The 24,372-nt window shown below is 44.5% G+C and overlaps 1 protein-coding gene across 2 annotated transcripts in view; it reads right to left on the bottom strand.

Annotated features, from left to right (window-relative positions):
* ABL2 (ABL proto-oncogene 2, non-receptor tyrosine kinase) overlaps positions 1 to 24,372 on the bottom strand; it is a 255,078-nt gene that overhangs the window by 184,966 nt on the left and 45,740 nt on the right. Inside the window, exon 1 of one of the 2 annotated variants that reach the window (XM_069232035.1) lies at positions 23,211 to 23,329. The exons of the other annotated variant lie outside the window; for it this stretch is intronic. Within the exon in view, the coding sequence (XP_069088136.1) occupies positions 23,211 to 23,277 (67 nt within the window). The 5' untranslated portion in view covers positions 23,278 to 23,329. Of the gene's footprint in view, positions 1 to 23,210; positions 23,330 to 24,372 lie in introns of those variants that run through there. 2 annotated transcript variants of the gene reach the window in all.

Below are 24,372 nucleotides of genomic sequence, written 5' to 3'. Positions count from 1 at the left end.
CAGAAGAATCCCCTTGTGCCGTTCACTGCCTCAGGGACTCTACCTAAAACAAGATAACATGCTCCCCAAATCTGTGCTTGAGGTGGGCACTTAGGCTTCTCCCTGACCAGAGCGGTCCACAGATCCTTCTGCAAGGTAAATGGAGACAGCGGAAGCGACTATGAAGAAGAGGTGTTTGTGACGGCTTGGTGCCAAGTAAGTGGGTATTCACATTTGGTGGTATTCTTCTAAGTAGTATCAGTACGGTGGCAGGCTTGGCACTAAGAAGAATCACAACAACAACTGGCAAATTTCATCTCAACATCCCGGATTCGACCAAAGATGGGCGTCTTATTTGTATGGATAGAAAACCATAACTCTGAACCTGAAGAAGATCCAACAAAGAAGATATCCTTCCCTGCATCTGGCTTAAGTGAGTGCACCCTATGATTATTGGTACCTGTGCAGTCCCCTCGTTGTATTTTGTGACTCTGAGGCACATACCAGTGCACAACCATAGCACCGGAGGATGTCGCAGGAGACCATAGTGTAAGGGCAAAGTCAAGAATGCTGCTCCCAAGAAAATGTGTCCAAGCGTGTACAGAGCACAAGCACCTTCCAATCCCCAAGCAAGCAACTCGATGGAAGGGACACGTGCAACGAAGGTTGTAGGGACCACAATAACAAACACTGGGGCTACTAAAACAGATAACCTCAAAGTGACCATAAAACCCTGTGTTGTGTATTTCCTGCCCTGGGGAACTGAAAGGAAATTGGAATTACAGTACTCTTTCATGCTGGGTTTGTTGTCCTATATGTAAAGAATTGCATGTTTAAGTAATATATCTCCCAGGGAATATTCTATTCTTTTTGTTTTCTGTATTTCATTAGTACATTTTTCTTTTCAAGTAAAAACAATGTATGAACAAGGATTTACTGTTTTGTGCGTAATCTCCAATCCCACCACTGTAGTTAAACCTCTGGCTATTCAACCATCTGCCTTGAAGGCACTCTAATGGAAGCCAGTAGAGTCAGGACTCAAGTTCAAGGTACTTTCAACCATGCACAAGGCATACAGGAGCAAAGGGCTGGAATACATACAGGATGTGGCAGTCCTACTGCTATACCCTGACTCCACAGTCGCCAAACAACAAAAAAACGTGCCTGGTTGCTCGGAGTCCAGGGTTCCAGACTGGTTAATGTTGTTAACCCTAAATTTAGGGCAGATCCTTATCAACTGTGCTTAGAAAGCTCTTAAAACAATTGCTAAGATTAGCTACAGGCAGAGAGCTGGCACCACGTAAGATGACAACTAAGAATACCAACTCAGCAACTGTGGGGATCCCTGAAATCCCACAGTAAATACGAGGGTGCCAAAGCTCTCCCTAGAAAAGGCACTTTCCAAAGAAAATAAAATGATATCATGTGCATGGAGACAGACTGAAAGGACAAGGACTTAGAAGATGCAAGAACATACAATATGTGGACCGAGTACTTAATGGGCATGGGCACATAAAAGTAGAGGTCATAGACTAAACCAAAACTGAGACGAGGTATAGGAATGTAGTATCAGTAAGAAAGGACATCACTGGCATACAAATATACTGCATCAGAACAAATATAACGGATACAGGGACAACCTGCTATTGGAAAGGCATACAAGGACATCCAGAGATACTGCCGTTGACTGGTATAAAGACGGAACAGCAGGACAGGGTTGTAAAGGTATAAAGTACAAGAGGCACTCATTATAACATGAAAAATAATAGTACTCATGAGTCAGTATACATAGGCAATGTTTTGTCATATATTTCTGAAAATTAATAGGATTATTTCCAACATAATCCCTAATTACAGTATCACTGTCCAAATCCAAATAGTAGAATTAATTGATCTGTTGTTCCAAGATTGCTATGATCCAAAGTCCAAGTCCAGATTTCTCTAATCAAAGTTCAATTATATTCTTCAAAAGATGATATAGCTTTTAGCAGCCGCATCCAAATTGATAGCCAACACGTGTTTCGTCCGGGAGTTTCAAAGCTTTGATACTTCATCGATACACACGCGTACCCGCGCTTCACGTTTTGACTCATTGGAAGGTGCATTGATATAACTGATATCAGCAGATAAGTTGCTTAACGGAATTATTCTGGGATTCGTTTGTAAGGAATACTTATGATATAGGACGCATCTACATATATGTTTGGCCCTGATGAAGTCATTGGGACAGTGATACTGTAATTGGGGATTATGTTGGAAATAATCCTATTAATTTTCAGAAATATATGACAAAACATTGCCTATGTATACTGACTCATGAGTACTATTATTTTTCATGTTATAATGAGTGCCTCTTGTACTTTATATTTGCAATAGTGCTTTTAGCATCTATCAAGACCTTTTGGGTGTGGTCTTTCAAGAGTGCACCATTTCGAGATTTGACATTCTTCATTGATATTCACCTCGCTACCCAGAGCGCCTAGTTTTCTCCCAGTACAATACACCCACACGTAGTTACAGGGTTGTAAAGGGTTCGACCTACTTGCCTCTTTCCAGTAGTGCAAGCAGTCTATCTAGTAAGGCCAGCAGTAGAATACGAATGGCTTAAAATAGATCAGCAGGAAGCCCACAATTTCCACATATTACAAGGGAAAAAAGGCGTGCTGTTGACCGATTACATCAAATCACCTGATAGCAGGAACCCGCCCTCCAGATCTCTGCAGTACAAGGGCCCTTTCATAGAGCCAGCGGGGTCGGTGCTCACATGTGGCTCTCTATGTTGCCTCAACACGACACCCCTTACCAGGTTGGTTAGGTATGTCTGTGATTCAGTGAGGGGGGGGGGGGAGTTGTGAGTCGTACACTGGGAGATAAACGTCACCTTCTCCTTTCATTAACCCAGGCGCTACTTGACTCACCCCTCAGACATGCGAGGAATTTCAGTGATGTCCCTAGAGAAAAGGCGGTACTCGGCTGGGCATGTGCCAGCTGTGGTTTACATGGGTTGCCATGGAGAAATGATTTCTAACCACAGCATCAAGTACTGCATTGACACAAGAGCCATCAGTGGTGTAGGTGCACGCAGTGAGATCCTCAGAAAAGCAAAGCCCGGAGATCAAGGCCTCCAGCACTCATTATTTCGTCATGCACCTCCTACAAGGATCATCAAGGAATTAAATGCATCTTCTTGCATATTTTTGGTAAGTATCACAATCAAAAATGCGGACTCAATAGAATTTTGTCCTGAGTAAGAGTTGAGGCCAGCCCGTCCTGCCATTAATTGGCACTGATGCACTAATATATTCAGTGAAGCACTCAACATTCCAAAGTTCTTTTCCAGAATAGAATTTATCAGAAAGCCCACCACTACAGATTAAATCGTAACAGAGTTAAACGTTTTAAAAAAATAAAAAAAAATACCATCTCATCACCTGTCTCTCTAACCAGGGAGTATAAGCCTATCGTAATGTTGAACTGCTCTGGATAAATCTCGGCAGCTAAGCATGCATGTAAGCATCGCAGATACATGTTAAACACACAATGTCAAAATCAAAAGCACTGACCACCTTGTCTGACAGCTGCATGTATTTATCATTTCAATCATATGCCACAGAAATAAAAAGCAAAAAGGCTACCTCCAAGACAAAATTTAAAAAAATATTAACTCATAATTTTACTACAACAGTACGTTGATTCCTAGCAAGCAGGTGTACTTAGAAGGATTAATATAAAGCCTTTTTAGTTTTAATTCAGATCACAGGAAAATATGACTTGGAGCGCAAAGGGCACTGAAGGCTTTGAACTGCTGCAACCTGAAAACCTAGTTTAAATCAAATAAAGGAGGCTGAAAGGTATAAGGAATGGAAATTAAATATAAAAAAGTCATAAAATATTGGCCCACAAGCCCGGTAGCTGAAATTCACTTCTTAAGTAGATGTGCACACATGATCAGACAAAATGTCATCACTTACAGTGCAAAAGTCAATGACTGAAGTAGGTGAACTCATTGTCACATGCAATATGCTATAATGGACGGAAGCAAAATGTGAATGACAGCAGGATAGGCCAATAGATGAAGAGGGCTGGCTCACAGTGTATGCAAGTATTTTTTACTCATTAATGTTTTTAATTACGCGGTGAGACAGCTAGTTATCTCTAGGTAAAACCCTAAAGATACGGACCAGCCCTATGATGTGAAGATGGGTTATGTGAAGGCTTCACTGAGAATTAAATTACAAGACACATTATGTTACCACAGTAAACTACGGGGGCACGTGCCATACTGAAAATAAATTTATGCCAATGGAATTCTTTATGAAGGTTGCACAGGGTGGGACTGTTAGGCGAGTGCTGGCGGGGATATGGGATGATTCGCAATTGTGTTATGATACCCGAAAAGCCAAAATAATCTCAAAAAGGGTTAAAGCCGCTGCAGCCCAAAAGTAACGAACAAACCCAATTTGTGCGCCTGGAAACCTTAGAAATTACCCTCTGCAAATTAGTCCCCTATGGATATGAAATGCGGCAACCAAAAACTTAAATGCATCCAGTCGCGAAAAAAATACGAATCCCAGCTGTCTACCCTGCCACTGCCATCAGCTGCCCCAAAGATTTGTGGCCTGGAGTCTGAAGGGGCTTCACTGATGGGAATACAGCTGCCTCTTTGTATGAACAGCACAAGACATTCCAGCATTAGAGGAAGGCTCGGCCAGCATAGTTCACATTTGTTCTTCATCAACGGTGCCGAAGGACGTCAAAAATGCACTCATTGAAAACAAAAAGTGACAGCGAATGATAACAGCCGAACCTGTGGCTCCATGCCTGTCACAGGCCTGGCCCCAGAGAAGGACTGCGCACTATGGGTATATCTGGTAGATCAGTCTGTGGGCATGTTTATTGGCTATTTAGGGGCCCGCTTCATGGTCTACTGGGCCAGTTTTTAGGTCGAGCATAGCAGCGCGCAAGCGCTGTTTTTCCAACGTGTTGGTATGTATCTCGGCTTTTAACCACACACGCCCATCACTATCAGTCGTTCACAGCTTGCCTTTCAAAAATCCCTTGTTTTTGTTGGTAACTGCTTTACGTTTGTCCCGCTTTAGGGCGGTTTTGTTACCGCCTTGGCCATCAACCCTATTACATGGATAACTGCACTTTTGTGGATAATTTGGACTGTGAGCGAATTTCTTTTTCCTTTTGTCTCCCTCTTCGCGCTCACTAAGGCGCGCTGAATCGGCTTGCTTATGTCAACAGTTTTATTTTCAGGTCGTGTGGCAAGAAAAGTGCAGTTAGGAATTTACAACGCTAATAGCTCTAATGCGAGACCCATCGCACTGTAAATGCTTACATGCACTGGACTGGGCTTGCGGGGTGTTGTTGACAATAAAGGGCTTCTGCGCAAATCTCTTAATCCCATGCCCAAAAACAAAAATAGTGGGTGAAGGAGCAAAGGAGACTGAGTAAGGTGGTAGCAGTGAAAGAAATATTACCTCGGTCACATTGCGAGCAGCAAAAGTACACTCATAAAAATCAAATCAGTCTGTGCTTGGTCAGCGTGCCACAGAATTAAACGGGAGTGAATTTGAGCATAGGCTGCCAAATTGGTAGGCAGCACAAGTGACTGGCAACTATGCCACGAAATGGTAAGCGATAGTAGGGATCCAAGCCCTTTTTTTGGGAACAACACTCTCGCAAGCAAAGTGAATGCGAGACATAGACTGCCTCGCATTCAAAACGGACACAGAATTCCATTCTTCTTCAAATGTTTCATGGTCTCGGGGTAGCAAACTGTTTGCCTGAACTCGAAAGCATGGCTAAAATTCAATGGGATGCACATACTGCCGCAGCCCACACGATCTACTCTAACAAGTACAGACTCAGACCTCCATCTTTCAGAGGTCGAAACAATTAAGACCATTCAGTTTAAGGATCTTTCTATTTGACTAGAATCCCGGAGGTGTCCATCAAAGAGCATCTATTAAGGGCACTTCCCTTCTGGGCATGTTAGGGCCTTGCTCATACCTTCCAAGCCCTCAAATACACACTACTAGAGAACAAAGGCAAGCCTGCAAAAGTGTCATTATGTCTCTATGTATTCATCTGATTTTCCCAAAACGAATTTCCCCTTAAGTTTTGCCCCATATTATTCCCCAAGTGATCTGAACAATGTGATTTTTCTTGCTTGTGACTCAGCTTCACTTCCTTTTTGTTCCATATGGTTAGATCCATGCGATTTTGCTTCATATGACTTTGCACAATTGTATTTGCTCCATGTGATTTTTAAATGTAATTGGAAGTCTAAAAGTTCTCTGCAGGACAAACTGAACAAAAATATTTAGTCACATCTTCACTTCACTGCTTGGCACTCTTATGGCTCTTAAAGTTTCTGTCATGTTACGAGACAACACAAAGAACAATGTAACAATGTCCGGCGCAGTCACTGACAGAGAATATCAATTTCTCAAACTGTATCACCTAACCAAACAAGTTCAAGCCTACCGGAACACACACTCCATCCATCTCACCCTTATAAATAAAAAAAAAAAAACTTCAGATTGAAGAAAGACTTTATTCGGTATGAAATAATTCAACCCTTAAATTACATAAAACAACAATAAATAGACCATAGTATCAATAGAACAATAAAATATCAATAATCATAATTTACAAACAGATCAAACGTCATTATCAGGATAATAATCTAAAACATCCCTTAAAAAAACTCTAGGTTATCACGCCAAGTAATGGCTCCCCTCAAAAACAATCCCAAGCTCCTCCATACCAATGCATCTGAGGCCATTTGCAGCCGCATAAAAGCAGGACGAAATTGCACAAATCCCTTTGGCCTCAGCAGGGGTAATAAAAAACGTCTTCTAAAAGGTGCATAAAAGACACAGAATAATGTAAAATGGGACAAGGTCTGCAGGGACACCCCGTGACAGGGACACGGTCTGATAGATTTTTCACCATACTGACCTAACTGAAAGCAGATTTTTTCCGATGACCCCCAAAAGGAATCGAGTAATGAGAGTCCTTTCCTTCAGGTCATTTATTGCTAGGAGATAGGGCTCAGGACCCACCCCCATCTTTAACATAATATAATCCCTGACCGATTGTTTCCCTAGTTCCTTTCCCTCTCTTTCAGCCCTCCGAATTCTTAAGAAATTCTCCTTCACACAATTTTTATCCTGGCTAGTCAGACCCTCGGGAGAGTAAAACAAATCCGGCCGCCCCAACTCCTGTGCTACCTTTCTTATGTACATCAGCCAGGGAATGCATTTTACATTATCGCAGGCCAAACAATCCCTTAAAACCTCTCTATTATAAATAGCAAATTCATTTCTCCAAATCGAAATCCATAACAAAAGGGGAGCCAACTGAATAGTATCTTGCACACACTCAAGATCTAGTTCTAGATGCAAACAAAAGCCAGAGGTATTTTGACCAACGCCCAATAGTCTTCTACAAAAACGATTTTCTACGGTAATGGGCACTCGGGTCCATATGCCCCCAGAGTGCGTCACCATACAACAGGACAGGGAGACATTTACGCCTATAGATTTCAAGCAGAGGCTTAATGGGTTTGCTTCCTACTCTTACAGCAAAGCCAAAAGTGGCACCAACTGAGGCATGCAAGAGCATACCCTTCTAGCAATAGAAGGTTTCCATGAGCCTTTGTCATAAAAAATTACCCCTAAGTATGGGAATTCATTGACTCTACTAATAGTTTGATCATCAACCTTTAGCTCCCCAACCCTGCTCAAAGGTTTACCACATACCATGAAATGCGATTTCTTATAGTTTATCTCTAGGCTTAAGCCTGACATATAAGATGCATAGGCTCTAACAGCTTTACGAAGACTATTCATGGTGTGGGCCATAAGGACTGCATCATCTGCATATGTCAACACCAGGACACTGGTACGATTCACCTTTGGGACATCCCTACAGTGCTCCACCAAGAAATCCGACAATCCATTAGTATATAAGAGGAACAGAGTAGGGGCCAACACACACCCCCGGCGAACACCCTTGGTGAGCAAAAAGTCTCTGAACATTCCCCATTTATCCCCACCCTCACATTGGCAACCGATCCTGACTGGAGGTACCGGAGCAGCTCCACAATATCAGGATCCATCCCTGACTTAACCTTTCCCACAATATGGACCAATTTACCTTATCAAAGGCACAACTAAGGTCCATAAAGGCAAGATAGAGGGTGCCCTTCCTAGCTTGCGTATATTTCCCAATCATCATCAGAAGATTAAGGCACTGCTCACGTGTGCCAAGACCTTCCCTAAAGCCATACTGATCCTGGCTCAAAATGTACTTTTCTACCATCCAAGCCTCAAAACGCCTTAAGATGATCCGCCCCAAAATCTTCACAGAAGAGTCAAGTAGGGAAATAGGGCGATAGGACTTCTGGTCATTCCGATCCCCCTTTTTAAAAACTGGAATAATACAAGCCCTTCTCCAAGAGGCAGGAATTCCCACAGTAACTGCCGCATTAAGAACATTTAAAAGGACAGGTGCCCATAACTGAGGGCAAGATTTATACAAATCCATGGGAATAGAGTCCGGGCCCGGGGCTTTGTTACTAGCACTGCCCTGGAGTGCATCAGTAACTTCCTGGAGCGAAAACCTGATCGCTAAATTGGGAACCACCACACACTCTTTTTCCCAATTATTTCTTAGTGGGATACCCTAAAAAAATTCTACAGAAATTTACCCAAACCTCCGGGGCAATATTGCAACCCAAACCCTCGGATGTCTCTGTTGCAAAAGAACCTCTGTTCACCACCTTCCAGAACAAACCAGGATCCTTCAGGACTGTGGCACGCTCCAACTCTACCCAGGCCTTTGCTTTAAATCTATCCTTACTTTCCCTCAGAGCCCTTTTATACTCAATCCTTGCTGCTTTCAACGCAGGCCTATCTCTGGGATATTCCTTGAGGGCCGTTTTCATAGTTACCCTGGCATCATAACAGGCCTCGTCAAACCACCCGCCTCTGTGCTTGTTGGGACGACTGTCTATCGAAAATAGACAGTCTCTAACTTCTGTGTTTACTTCAGTTATTGCATCCATCACTTCTTTTGGGCTCGGGGTCTCTCTCAAAAGTATATCCATAAACAAGGGTAGGTTTCACCCCACCACCCTCTCAATAACTTGTTGGGCATCTACCTGTTTCCAGCCAAGTCGCCTACCCTGATCTCTTACCTTCAGATTCTTCTCTCCTTTGGCTATCCTAATGCACCCACTCTGAGCTCTTTCTGCACCTATATAACCCCCAAGCACCTCCATGCCACAAAAACACCAAAAAATAGATCAGATACCTCAAGCACACAAAGGGCATGGACTTCCTAATCTACTTGGTAAAACTACCAGCAGAGCTCAAGGATGACACTGCCAAGCTAGTGAGCAACATTACACTAAAATTATTGGATACCATGAACAATTTAGACAAAGCCAACATCTAACTGGTATAATGTGAATGTTGGACTTTTGCTTATGCAGGGTCATCCCAAATCTTTTTGCCTCCTGCCTCCTATTTTTTCTGACCTGTCGCTGTTGGCTTTTGAACTCTGAGCACTTTACCACTGCTAACCAGTGCTAAAGTGCATATGCTCTCCGTGTAAATTGTATGTAATTGGTTTATCCATGATTGGCCCACTTGAGAAACACTTCTGGAACCAAGAGGAACCTCTGCCTGGAGAAGAGCTGATAGCTGAGAAAGAAGTGCTGCCCTGCCTGTGACTGTGCTTTGTGGAGCTTTCCTGCAGTGCTGCTTCTGCCAGAGTAAGAGGGCAAAGACTGGACTTTGTGTGCCTTCCATCTTGTGAAGAAATCTCCAAGGGCTTGATTTAGAGCTTGCCTCCTGTTATTTGAAGTCTCAGGGACAGCAAAGACTTCTCTCTGCCAGCACCTGGAGTCTCTGGAGAGACTCCTGCTCCGACAAGTGGTGCCCTATCCAGTCCCTGGGCCCTTGAAAGGAAAGCTGGTGGAAATCCAAGGAAATCGACTTCGGACGACTCCGGACCGACGCCGCTGCTGAATCCGGTAACGCCACCTGCACCTGACGCCGTGACCTTCACTGGAACGCAACGTTCTTCGGAGGCCCGACGCCGCAGCAGCCCCACTGAAGTCCGCGACTCCGTGGAAGTTGCCGCACCACGTCGTGACCTACGCCGCTCGAAGTGCACGGATTCAACGTTTCGCACAGACGCCGCAATTCCTGACTTCGCGCATCGGTTTGTTTTCACTCTTCACCAAAGGTACTGTATTTGGGGGTCTACACGACTCCGTGTCCTGCGCCGCTGGTGTCGGCTTATTGGGAACGACTCCGTCACAACGCCGTGTTAACATCTCATCGAAGCATTTTTGTTTCTAAGTGCTGTTTTTGAGTTTAATCTTTAAAAATTCATAACTTGACTTGTGTATGTCGGATTTTTGTCGTTTTGGTCTTGTTTTGTTTAGATAAATATTTCCTATTTTTCTAAACCGGTGTTGTGTCATTTTGTAGTGTTTTCATTAAGTTACTGTGTGTGTTGGTACAAATACTTTACACCTAGCGCTCTGAAGTTAAGCCTACTGCTCTGCCAAGCTACCCAAGCTACCAAGGGGGTAAGCAGGGGTTAGCTGAGGGTGATTCTATTTTACCCTGACTAGAGTGATGGTCCTTGCTTGAACAGGGGGTAACCTGACTGTCAACCAAAGACCCCATTTCTAACATTGGTGATCAGCGGTTGGGATTTGGACTTGTATTTGTACTTGACATACAGTAATTAAGTGTACACTACTGTTTGATTTCAGACCAGTAGGTGACCACATACTACTTGTTTGGTGATCTTTTGCTTTTTCTCTAAAGGACTAATTTTTGTTCTACTTCCGGGATTTTGCTGATCCCTTGACGGATTCTTTTTACTTCATTGGGAACTTATTTTCTGCCTTTGGAACTTTGCACTTGTGACCATCATGTCTCAATCTGGAGATGCAACAGCTGGAGCTGTGTTTGAAATAGAGAAATTGAAGGAGTACTCAGTTGCTCAATTGAAACAGTTCCTTAAAGATCTTGACTGTCCCACTGAGAGCTCCACCAGGGAGGGGGAGCTGCAAAAGGCACAGAGGGCCTGGGAGACAGTCAAGGAGGCTGGAGGGCACACAGAGGAGGAGAATGTGGGTGGGGAAGTGCAGAGGATACACAGTGGTGTAGTGGAGGTACCTGTTACGCCTGGGGGGAGGGTCCCCAGGAGGGGTAGCAGGGTGTCATCCAAGGGTCTGACTCCTGAAGAGTTACAGGACAGACAGGCAGAGAGGGCTTGCCGGTTCAAGGAGTTGAGGATGCAAAGGGAAAAGGAGTTGGAAGAAAGGAGGAGGGACTTAGAGATCAAAAAGAGGATTTGGGCTTATGAGCTCAAAATGAAGGAGCTGGAAGTCATGAGGGCTGAATCCAGCTGAAATGGTGGCAGCAACAATTTTATATCTAGTGCTGCTGAAGAAGTGCACATGCCCAGAGATGTGGTGCCCTACTTGAAGGAGGGAGTTAACACACACCAGGAGGTTCAGGGGTATGAGGTAGCTCCAGTGATGCACAGGCTCCCTGAGGTGGATTGGGGAACTGGCATGGGGAGTCATATTCCTACTGGTGGGAGGGACACTCTACTGACTCTAGGTGAGAGTGACAGGGAGAGGGGTTCCCCTCAGGTAGAAGTCCTGGTTATGGAGTGTGAAGACATCCCAGAAGAGTGTGGGTTGAGTGTCAGGGACAGTCAGGTACTGTCTCACCAGTCTCAGGAGGGTGATGTGGGGTGCTTTTCCAAAGCAGAGTCACTGGATGGTTGGGTGAAGGGTACTTTGGTTAATTCATGTAAGGGGCTGAGTGATGTAATTCCTGAAGAGCATATGTCTAGTCCTTATTTTCCAGAGCTACGCCACCACCAGGTGGAGTGCGAGTTCTCGGACCCCAGGGAGCTTACAATGGAGGCAGACCTCTTGGTGAGTACCAGAGAGTTTGAAGTGGCATTTGGGGGGGCTCCTGAGAGGAGTGGTCTAGGTATTTCCCAACCAGGTGAGGTAGGGAAGGATTGTAGTGTCCCAGGTAGGTCCCAGTGTAGTGGGATGGGTGAGGGACCCCATGTCCAGTCTCTGAGGAGAGGGAATGGGGATGGGCTGAAGTCCAAGGTGCCCGAGATCCGGTCCCAGGTCCTGGAGGGTTCCATGAGGGAACACCAGGAGGGGAGCCTAGCCTGTACCATAGGGCCATCTGTTGAGGGAGATCCCACAGTGTCAGGAGAACTTGGGGGGGCGGCTGTAGCCAGCGTCCCACCAGTTCTGGTGTGTGGCAGTACCAATCCTAGTGAGGGGGTGCAGAAGTCCATACAGAGGGTTGAGAGGGGGTTGCGGACCCCAGTGGAGAACCTGGAGGGTCTGGGGTTAGCTCAGAGCAGAGCCCCCCAGGAATGACCTTGGTGAGACCATTTCTGGGTTGGGGAGAATCCAGACTCTGTCAGATGGGCAGAGGTCAGGGGACCTGCGCCAGCCAGACTTTTGTGTGGCCCTTTGGGACAGTGTGTCCCTAGAGGGGGGTAAGTGTGCCCCCCTGGAAGTCCTGGTGTGCCAGGCAAAGGTTCAACCGCAGGGTGGTGACTCTGGGTTGAATGATCAGGTTCAGGGGGTAAACTCTGACCTGATGGGGGGTAAGTGTGCTCCCCAGGAAGTCCTGGGTTGCCAGGCGGTGGTCCAGTCTGTGGGTACAGACCCTGGACTGGAGGATCAGGTTCAGGGTGTCCCCCCTGACCTGGAGGAAGGGGCTACTGCTAACAGTGCCCATCCCATGTTGCCTTCTGAGCGGGCCACTCCTAGTTGGGGGGTGCAGGACCCCAGAAGGGAGGGCAGGGGGAGGGAAGCCTCACCCCTGGCCCTGGTCCAACCTGAAGGTACAGACCCCAGGTTGGCAGACCAGTTGCAGGTTACCAGCCCTACACTGGTGGAAGAATTGTGCAGGACTGCTTCTACAAGCACCCTGACAGTTTTTGACTCTGGGGGTGCCGCTTCTGCAGGGAGGGCACAGAGCCCCAGAGGGGAGGACCAGGGTCAGGTTATCTTCTGTGACCTGGTGGAAGGGAGAGTGGTCAAAGGGTGTCAGGCACCTGGGGCTACTGCCCCCCACTCTCCGCAGTCACAGTGCTTGAAGAGGCCTGAGGTCGGGCTCTCATCCCTGGCAGTTGTCTGGGGCCACTGTGGCTTGCTGTCCTGGTGGACAGAGTTGCCCCTGGGGGTGGGACGAGAGTCACACCCTGGGGGTGGAGTGGGCAACACCACTGCGGTGGCCCTGGTGGTACTATCTGCCCATTGCAATACATCTGTGAGCAAAGTAAGGTTAGGCGCTGCACAGATGGAGTCTGCAGATGTGGAGACGGGTTCCCCATGGGTTAGCTTAGTGGGCCCTGAGAGTATGGACAGAGGGATCCAACTGGAGTCAGGAAGGCGTAGAACTGGAACATGCCCCTGCTGTTGTGGGCCTGGGTCCTTGTTCTATCGCCCCAATCAGGGAAGTACATCAAGGTATTGATTGTTCTCCCCTGGCTTTAGGCTGGTAGGAGGTCGTATTGGACTTTTGCTTATGCAGGGTCATCCCGAATCTTTTTGCCTCCTGCCTCCTATTTTTTCTGACCTGTCGCTGTTGGCTTTTGAACTCTGAGCACTTTACCACTGCTAACCAGTGCTAAAGTGCATATGCTCTCAGTGTAAATTGTATGTAATTGGTTTATCCATGACTGGCCTATTTGATTTACTAGTAAGTCCCTAGTAAGGTGCACTAGAGGTGCCAGGGCCTGTAAATCAAATGCTACTAGTGGGCCTGCAGCACTGGTTGTGCCACCCACATAAGTAGCTCTGTAAATCATGTCTCAGACCTGCCACTGCAGTATCTGTAAGTGTATTTTTACACTGTAAATTCGACTTAGCAAGTGTACCCACTTGCCAGGCCTAAACCTTCCCTTTTCGTACATGTAAGGCACCCCTAAGGTAGGCCCTAGGTAGCCCCAAGGGCAGGGTGCAGTGTAGGGATTAGGTGGGACATATAGTAATGTGGTTTATATGTCCTGACAGTGAAATACTGCCAATTTCGTTTTTCACTGTTGCAAGGCCTGTCTCTCTCATAGGATAAAATGGGGGCTACCTTTAAATATGATTAAAGTGTAGATTCCCCTAGAGAGTAGATGGACATGTGGAGTTTGAGGTCCCTGAACTCACAATTTAAAAATACATCTTTTAGTAAAGTTGATTTTGAGATTGTGCGTTTGAAAATGCCACTTTTAGAAAGTAGGCATTTTCTTGCTTAAACCATTCTGTGACTCTGCCATGTTTGTGGATTCCCTGTCTGGGTCAGTTTGACAGTTGGGTTGTTTTTCACCTCACACCAGACAGTGACACAAAGGGAGCTGGGGTGTAACCTGCATTTCCTGATTAGCCATCTCTGCTAGGAGGGAGGGGTGGAGTGGTCACTCTCATCTGAAAGGACTGTGCCTGCCTCTGACAATGCCGGCTCCAACCCCCTGGTGTGTGTCTGAGGCCTTGCCTGGGCAAGGCAGGATTTCACAAGTAGGTGTGAGTCCCCTTTGAAGAAAGGTGACTTCAAAGACTAAAATGGGTATAAGAAGGGCACCCAAATCTACACACTTGAGAAACACTTCTGGAACCAAGAGGAACCTCTGCCTGGAGAAGAGCTGATAGCTGAGGAAGAAGTGCTGCCCTGCCTTTGACTGTGCTTTGTGGAGCTTTCCTGCAGTGCTGCTTCTGCCAGAGTAAGAGGGCAAAGACTGGACTTTGTGTGCCTTCCATCTTGTGAAGAAATCTCCAAGGGCTTGATTTAGAGCTTGCCTCCTGTTGTTTGAAGTCTCAGGGACAGCAAAGACTTCTCTCTGCCAGCACCTGGAGTCTCTGGAGAGACTCCTGCTCCGACAAGTGGTGCCCTATCCAGTCCCTGGGCCCTTGAAAGGAAAGCTGGTGGAAATCCAAGGAAATCGACTTCGGACGACTCCGGACCGACGCCGCTGCTGAATCCGGTAACGCCACCTGCACCTGACGCCGTGACCTTCACTGGAACGCGACGTTCTTTGCAGGCCCGACGCCGCAGCAGCCCCACTGAAGTCCGCGACTCCGTGGAAGTCGCCGCACCACGTCGTGACCGACGCCGCTCGAAGTGCACGGATTCAACGTTTCGCACAGACGCCGCGATTCCTGACTTCGCGCATCGGTTTGTTTTCACTCTTCACCAAAGGTACTGTACTTGGGGGTCTACACGACTCAGTGTCCGGCGCCGCTGGTGTCGGCTTGTTGGGAACGACTCCGTCACGACGCCGTGTTAACATCTCATCGAAGCATTTTTGTTTCTAAGCTTTTTTTGAGTTTAACCTTTAAAAATTCATAACTTGACTTGTGTATGTCGGATTTTTGTCGTTTTGGTTTTGTTTTGTTTAGATAAATATTTCCTATTTTTCTAAACCGGTGTTGTGTCATCTTGTAGTGTTTTCATTAAGTTACTGTGTGTGTTGGTACAAATACTTTACACCTAGCGCTCTGAAGTTAAGCCTACTGCTCTCCCAAGCTACCAAGGGGGTAAGCAGGGGTTAGCTGAGGGTGATTCTCTTTTACCCTGACTAGAGTGATGGTCCTTGCTTGAACAGGGGGTAACCTGACTGTCAAGCAAAGACCCCATTTCTAACAGTGAACAAAATACAAACACATCTGAAAACACATGAAAGCAAATGAAGAAAATCTCCCACCTCCTCAAACCTGGTGAGAAAATATTATACACAGGGCCTACATCAAGCAAAATCCTCCCTCCAGAAAGCAAAACTTACACATGATTTGAACCTCCCCAAATAACCTTTCCAGATCATTCAATAAGAAACCAGAGAATAACCCACCTAACCAAACAATTACCTTCAACTGAAATGGAAAAGCATAGTTACTGGGAGATGAGGTGACTCAGCCCCGAGCACCAATTCAGGGGGGAGAGATATCACTGGAAAGAGGACAGCCTCCCCTTTCCAATGGTACCTTTCCCTAGTGGATCCCTCCTTAGGGAATGCCATAGGTGGGAGATCCCCAAGCAGGGATCGACTCACTAAATCACTAATAGCTGTTTTCTTGAGGGGGGATGGGAGTCCCCTTGCAATGGGCATTCAGGTAGTGCCTTTACCGGCCCAAAAAAAATCTTTCTGACCCGAAAACTCCTCTAACTTCTATGCATAATGGCTACACTTCTTGCGCTTGGGTCAGCTGCCACCTGGAGAAGCCAACCAAGCCCAGACATTTCCAAAAAATAGACATCCGGGGGAGTCCAGAGTCATATGCCATGCATGGATCCCATAACGTTTTCTCACCCACAATGCCCTGCAAACCTCACACTTTGCATACAATTGCATATTTACCTTGAATTTCTGTGATTTACACCTCGAGAATCAGCAGGAGTCCACATAATTTCTTCCACCCAGACAGAGTTTCCCCACTTGCTCCGATAAAAATGCTACCCCACTTGTGTGATTTGGCCTAGTGGCCCCGAAAGGCACAAATCAAACCAGGTTCAATAAGAGCTGCTCTGCGAGACCTTGGTTTGATGCTTGCCTGTTGTGTGCACTAGGCTCAACTACACAAGTGAGGTAGCATTTTCGTCAGGAGACTTGAGAGAATGCTATGTGGATCCCTGCAGGTCCCAGAACTTTCCATACCAGAAATATAAGGGAAATGTGTTTTCAATCAAAGTTTTAGGCTTGCAAGGGCTTCTGGAAAAGACAGTCTTTTGATAATCAACCAGGCCACCCCACCCTAGATTCCTTTGGGTGTCTAGTTTTCAGAAATGTATTGGTTTGCTAAGCTTCCCTAGGTGCCTGCTAAGCAAGGGCCCAAAAAATACAGATACCCACATTTGAAAAAAGGGACAGTTTTCAGTGGAAAAAAGTGATGTGTCCAGGTTGTGTTTAGGGCTCTTTCCTGTCGCAGGCATTAGACCTACCCATACAAATGAGGTACCATTATTATGGAGAGACATGTAGTATTACAGAATTGTGGAACACATGTTTTCAATAATTGTATTTCTCTGAACTTGTGCCTTCCAAATGTAAGGCAGTGTGTAAGAAAGAAGACATTTTGATAAATGCCCTCCTATTCACATGGTAATGTGGGTACCCACAAATTCAGATATGTACAAATTAACAATGCTCAAACTCTGTATCTGGTGTTCATTTCAGAACTGGATAAGTTTCTGTGATAATCATTTTTCACTCTTTATATTTTACCATATGAATTGCTCTATAACCGGTACACAATGAAAAACAACTGTAAAGTTCAGTTCACTTGTTGGCTGCGAGTAACTCAGGTTCTTGGAGAACCTACAAACTCTGTATATCCCCAAAACAAGAAGGATTTAGCAGACATAATGGTATTCCTTCTGTGAATCGGCCATTGTGACAATAAGTTACAAATTAAATATCACAAATGACTCGTTTTTTCATACTTATTTTCAATACTTTGTATTTCAACTGTTAGTTTCTTTGGGGAAAAATCGAGGGATCTACACAAATACCCCTTGCTGAATTCAGAATTTTGTCTACTCTCCAGAAATGTATAGCTCTCCAGGGTAACCCAGGGGTTTGACAGCAGTTTTCACCACAAACTGGAAGTAGGTTAAAAGCACAGAAATTAGGAATAACGGGCTACCTCTTTGTAAAATGCCAAAACTATAGTTAAAAAACAGATTGTCTTTTTTATTCAGCTCTGCGTGTTCCTGATAGCTGGGAAAATGGTTATTTCAGCAAAGCAAACCTTTCACTGGTTCCGTTTTTAGGGATCCTAATACCCAAAATGTTGCTATATTTTGTCTGTTTTCATGGTTCCCTCCAGGCCAATCCACAAAACATGGGTACCTTTGCAATCTCCAGGGTGCTGGGAAAAAACTACACATATTTGGTGTGGATACCCTATGTGGGAAAAAAGTTATGGAGGCCTAAGCGCGAACTACATCAAATACAGAAATAAAGGGCTCAGCACTAAGGAATAAGGGAGGCCTAGCAGGAAGAGAGTTAACCTAAATTACTTGTAATAAGCCAATAAAAGTCATCGCACACACAAAACCATTAAACTTACTTTCATATCCATAAAGCACCTTAAGCCAAAAATCACACAGACGCCCTCTCCTGTGTCCCTGTCCAAATAATAGACCACTCTTTAAACCAGGACTTTCTCCCAGATTTCTTCAAAAAACGGCAAGCGTGTCACCTTCTAAATAAGTTCAATGTAGACCTGGATGTGCTTTAAAACTACAGACCCAACACAGGCCTCACTTTCATAACAAAGGTTATTGAAAGATGAGTGGCCAGCGAGCTAGAATACACCAATAACAACCCCCTCTTAAAAAGACTTGCAGTCTCGTTTCCATGTGGGGCACAACACTGAAAAATACTCTCTCAAAACTGTGGATGTTGCTCTAGGTTTATTTTAATGAAGGAACATTCTGCCTCTTAGTTCTCCTTGAGCTATCGGGAGCCTCTTTAAAACCCTAAGATACAGAATAGGTACTTAAGGAACACAACTAGACTGGTTTAGATCACATCTCTGACAGAACACAAGTCATCAAAATAGAAACCCATTTCTCTTTGCCTGTCAAAGTCTCTTGCGGATTACTACATGCCTCCATTCTCACCACCTGGTCTTCAATTTCCATGTGGAACCACAATGCGATGTGCTAGCAAAACATGATTTCTCTTATCTGGATTATTTGGATGATACTTAACTTCACATTAAAATCCAATGCGGTTACAGCCTATGTTAAAAGTGAAACTAAAGGCAAACCTTCAAACAACTTAAGTTCAGCATTTTTCCACAAAGATCAGGAGCTGCCAGCAAATGGTTAAACCAACTTTAGACTACCACAAGACTGCCAAACTCCAGCTACACTGTTTCCTTAGTTTCCGGACTTTCCTCCTAAAACAGGATTTTAAACTGGTCATTCAAACCAAAGTAATTTCGTGTATAGATTAGGGAAAAACACTACTAACTGAGACACCCAAATGTTGACTAGTTCCACCCAAGGCAGTCCCCCACTTGGCAGCCTGTAGGGTCACAAATACATAAGGTTCCTAGTAAATCCCACTGTCCTCTTTTCACTAGGTTGTGCTCCCATGATTAATTACCCTGAGCTACAGACTGCATGCATCATATATAAGACAATAAATCAGGACAAAGACATCTCAAGGAAGGCAAGTTTTGCTCAAGCTGGACACTTACAGAAACAAAAAGGCTTCCACCCTGAAACAAATCCAAAAGAAAAATTATATATCTGAGCACTTAAATAAATTTGTTCTGTAGTTTAAAAAAAACAGTCCACAAATATATTTTCCCTCCTAGAAAATGTAATTGAGACAATAAATGTTCTTCCTGAAAGGTGGAGATAACTACTGTAAATCCGAAAGCCAACATGTTTCATCCTCTGGACTTCCTAAAGGCTTAAAAAAAAAAGTACAGTCCGATTCAATAAAGATAGCGCCCTATGAAGAAATCTCAATAGGAGCAAGTCCAAAAATTCATAACAGCCAAATAGTAAAACTCAAAGGAAGTTTAAGGGTCGCCACTTGTTTCCATTTTCAACTTTTGAAGCTAACAGTTTTATAGGCTTATCGTGGGTTTCTTTAAGATTAGTTTCACAGGCACATCAGCACACTGAATACCCTCCCAAATACTGGACTGTACTGGCCTTAGAAGGTTATACATGAGGTCATATAGGACTCTTTTGAGCCTTACTATTCATACCAGTGACTGTGTATAATGAATTTTTAGACTCGCTTACGCCTGAAATTCCATCATAACACAATTTAAGCAGTATTTTTGGATTGGACATACGCTTTGAGCAAGGACGAAACAGGTGCTGCTCCTGTTGGATATACAGCAGAGATCCAACTTTCAGGAAGAACATTTGTTGATTCAATTAAAACTTTCAACAAGGTACTTATTTGTGCACTGTTGATTTTTAACTACAGACCAAACTGATTTGAGTACTCCAATATATAATTTTCTTGATATGAATAGATGAGGCCGTCTAACCGGAAGCTTCATATTTACCTTTAACCCCTTCCCCGCCAAGGATGTAATGGTTACGTCCATGACTGTGGCGCTCAGGCTCCACGGACGTTAACCATTACGCCCTGCGAATGGCCCTCGGGGGAAGCGCTAGCGCTCTCCCCGAGGGCTGCCCCCACTCCCCCAGGTCAGGGTTGGAAGGGGAATCGCTTCCCCTTCCTCCCCCCCACCCAAGTGACGTCTGATGATGTTAGCACGCGATCCCATGCTGACCTCTTTAGAGGTCACCTCCCATCGCGATGCGGAAGAGAAATGCATTTCTCTTCCCCTCTCGGGAGGAGGGGGCAGGCAGAGATCAAAAGAAAGGAAAGGCTTTTTTGCCTTCAAAAAAGTTGCAGAGTAAAATGTTGACAAAAATGGCTTTTTTTCACCTCAAATTCAATATTTTTTTTTTTATTACAGCTGTTATTTTCTGTAGGAAAACCTTGTAGGATCTACACAAACACCTGTTCAGTGTCAACTCGCGGAAGGGAAAGTAGTAGGTGAACAGGTGTACAGTTCAGTTGAAAAGTGGAGGGACAATAAAAGATGCCTTTAAATCTTTTACTTACCTCACCTTTGCTCTGTGTTCACTGACAGAGGTCAAAAGAGTCAGTTTTTCTTACAATTAATTTTCCTTCTGACTGCAGCGTTCCATGACTTTGTAAGGTGAACTATGTGACCTGTTGCTTAGAATGTAAAATAAAAGTATATAGGGTGTCAGGTTTTTCCTAACACACAACATTTAAATGACTAAGTCAACTGTGCAAGCATTTCAAAATATATTTCAGTAGTTGTGAAAGTTATTTTTTTAATAATTATGTGTGATTAAAAAATATTTGAATAGGATGAAAATAAATTAAATACTTTACATGTTGATGTGCAAAGGATATGTTTTCTGAAACCCAATGTTCACAGATTATTAATACACTATATAGTTTTATCAGTAAAGCTGCACGTTAGGGGAGACGTTTTTGGACCTTTTTTGGAAAGTTACTGTGTATAGATGACAATATGTTACCACATCATGGTTTAGTAATATATTTATTAAATTAATGTTGTTAGTAAACTAAAAGAAGTCCTGGGTTATGTGGGCTAGACCTCATGGGTATGTGGGCAAGAGTCTTGTGACGCACGCAGCAAATTTTAATCTACTTAAACAAAAGAGGGGTTTTTGTACTTCAGTAGTGCTGAGCTCACATATTTGAAGGTGCAATCATATGTGAGAATTAAGAAAAAGGCGACTGTAAACTATTTGCCTAGGATCATACAATTTGAGCCCTGTTTACAGGTCAAGTACATTGCAGTTAGGTAGAGTAGATTATTTAAGTTACTTGACCTGCAGGTATAGTAACATTTTTATGATTTTTCGAGCGCTGTACCTGTCCAGAAACGCTTTATCTTCAAGCTCCTCACCCACAAGGCCCTTCACAACACAGGACCCACCTACTCAACAGCCACCTATCCTTCCAACTACCTCCAAGAGAGCTCCACTCAGCCAACCCTGCTCAGGCTCTCATTCCTTGCATTCACCTTGAATGTGAAGGGGGACGCTCCTTCTCCTACTTCACTGCAAACAACTGGATTAGCCTACCCCTTCACCTTCGCACCGCTCCCTCTCCCTCTCTCACTGTGCTTGGAAAGCAACTGAAGACCCGGCTCTCCGACCACCAAGGCCAGGAAGACGAGAGACAGCTCAACCTCAGTGCCTGGAGTCCCCCTGGAGTGACAAGCTTGTGCTATACAATATCCCTATTGTTAATTGGCCAGTGGGGCGGCTCAAAAGTGAGGCAGTCAATGACTATATCAGCGTAAAAAAACAGAGGTTATATATTTTTTTTAATATTCATGAATGCACTTAGAAAGACTGTGGTGAACAGCACGATGGCGCATGGGCACAGCCCTCGCCTTATTACAAATCCGAGGCACCCATGTTGGACAAAAACAGTATTTGCAAATGGAGTACATGTAGGCAGCCATCATTAATCTGAGAAAATAGATCCGATACAGTCAGGTAAGGACATCTCAAAAGGCTGAATCACTGACCTAGCCACTGGGAACCTAATTAGAATTCCACAAATGCACGACACTGGGCAAATAATGTCACTCCCTCTACACAAAACTGTCAGTAATCAAAAATAGCAGTACTGCCGAGTTTACATAACAGGGTGGAAGACATAGGTTATCTTGGAACCAGGTATTTGGTAAGATTTCCATTTGCGGCACTTGAAAAAATGACTGATTCTGGGCAAATCACTTCATTTCTCTGCATCTCACAATAATTACAATTATCTGAAATAAGTACTACCAGGATTCAATGTGCAATATTTTAAACCGGGGTCATCTGGTGAATGACAAAAAAAAAAAAAAGGGCTATGATTGGAGGGCCAAGAACAAACAGTTAACGCACATAATGGCTGCAAACAACTATGAAGTGAACATTACAAAGACAAAAAAGGACACTGAATCACTTAAGTAAGGGCCAGTCTAACGGCATGGCAACCCATGAGCGTGGTACTCCTTTCGTCATCTGAGAAGTCGACTCTTGACAAATGAATACCTTAGGCGCATACACAGTGAGGCTTCCGTCAAGCCCCAGTATGCAGTGGGCATAAGTCTGGAGCAAGGTAAAAGTGCAGTTTTGGTGGACCTCATATCCTAGAGATTGGGTTGAAATCCCAGCATTAGAACGAGTTATTGCAGCCAAATAACGTCATCTCCTCTGCTCTATCTAGTAAAATTATAAATCCAGTAATAGTGTTGCGCTCTAAGGCGGCAGGAGAACAATCTAGAATCTTGAGGATTTTACAGCTGAGCTGCCGACATAGAGGCATAGAAGGACTGAAGAAGCCAGCCGGATAGGTGAAAGGGAGAGAGTTGAAACTTTCTACCTACAGTGCCAAAAAACAGACAGGAGGCCATAGCATAAGCCCGTTCAAAATCGGGCACCCCTGCCTCAAAAATGTGCTCTTATACCACCGGGGTCTTGTCTATGCTTTCTAGGACTATAAACATACATAAAGAACAGCTCTTCGACTCTCAAAATCACGCATTTTAGAGAGAGTACAAGTGGCGTAAACTGCTGCACCGCCAGTGCTAAGGAATGAGGCCACGGACTTACCGAGATCGAGAAGCAGCCATGTGCACCCTCCAGTTACTGCAGCCCGCATGGGCGGCTGATAGCGCATTCTTTCTCTGAGAAGCCGCAGGATCCTCACACAAGGGGAGGCCGCGTTAATATGCGCCTGCAACAGACCAGGGAAAGGGAACCAGTGACGGCAAAGGAGGAACAATTTCAGAAGGTGGGGGTGGCGAAAAAGCAGCACAGTAATTTGTCATCACTTCTGCATCATTGCAACACGTGCAGTCTAGGGGCTGAGTCACTCTAAATCAAAACGAAATCTCGTCCAAAGCTTGCTTTTGCCAAGTAGGAGTTATCAAGCAATCCCTGAGCGCCCTCTGTAGGCAGACTGGTTTATATTCGCATTATTTCCCCACAGATGATTCTTTAGTGAATGAACCCTTGGTTTAAGCCAATAACCGCTCACTACAGGGAGTGCAGAATTATTAGGCAAGTTGTATTTTTGAGGATTAATTTTATTATTGAACAACAACCATGTTCTCAATGAACCCAAAAAACTCATTAATATCAAAGCTGAATATTTTTGGAAGTAGTTTTTAGTTTGTTTTTAGTTTTAGCTATGTTAGGGGGATATCTGTGTGTGCAGGTGACTATTACTGTGCATAATTATTAGGCAACTTAACAAAAAACAAATATATACCCATTTCAATTATTTATTATTACCAGTGAAACCAATATAACATCTCAACATTCACAAATATACATTTCTGACATTCAAAAACAAAACAAAAACAAATCAGTGACCAATATAGCCACCTTTCTTTGCAAGGACACTCAAAAGCCTGCCATCCATGGATTCTGTCAGTGTTTTGATCTGTTCACCATCAACATTGCGTGCAGCAGCAACCACAGCCTCCCAGCCACTGTTCAGAGAGGTGTACTGTTTTCCCTCCTTGTAAATCTCACATTTGATGATGGACCACAGGTTCTCAATGGGGTTCAGATCAGGTGAACAAGGAGGCCATGTCATTAGATTTCCTTCTTTTATACCCTTTCTTGCCAGCCACGCTGTGGAGTACTTGGACGCGTGTGATGGAGCATTGCCCTGCATGAAAATCATGTTTTTCTTGAAGGATGCAGACTTCTTCCTGTACCACTGCTTGAAGAAGGTGTCTTCCAGGAACTGGCAGTAGGACTGGGA

Source organism: Pleurodeles waltl, chromosome 4_2 (genome assembly GCF_031143425.1).
Source record: "Pleurodeles waltl isolate 20211129_DDA chromosome 4_2, aPleWal1.hap1.20221129, whole genome shotgun sequence".
Classification (NCBI taxonomy): Eukaryota; Metazoa; Chordata; class Amphibia; order Caudata; family Salamandridae; genus Pleurodeles; species Pleurodeles waltl.
This window is presented reverse-complemented; position numbering and strand designations above follow the sequence as displayed.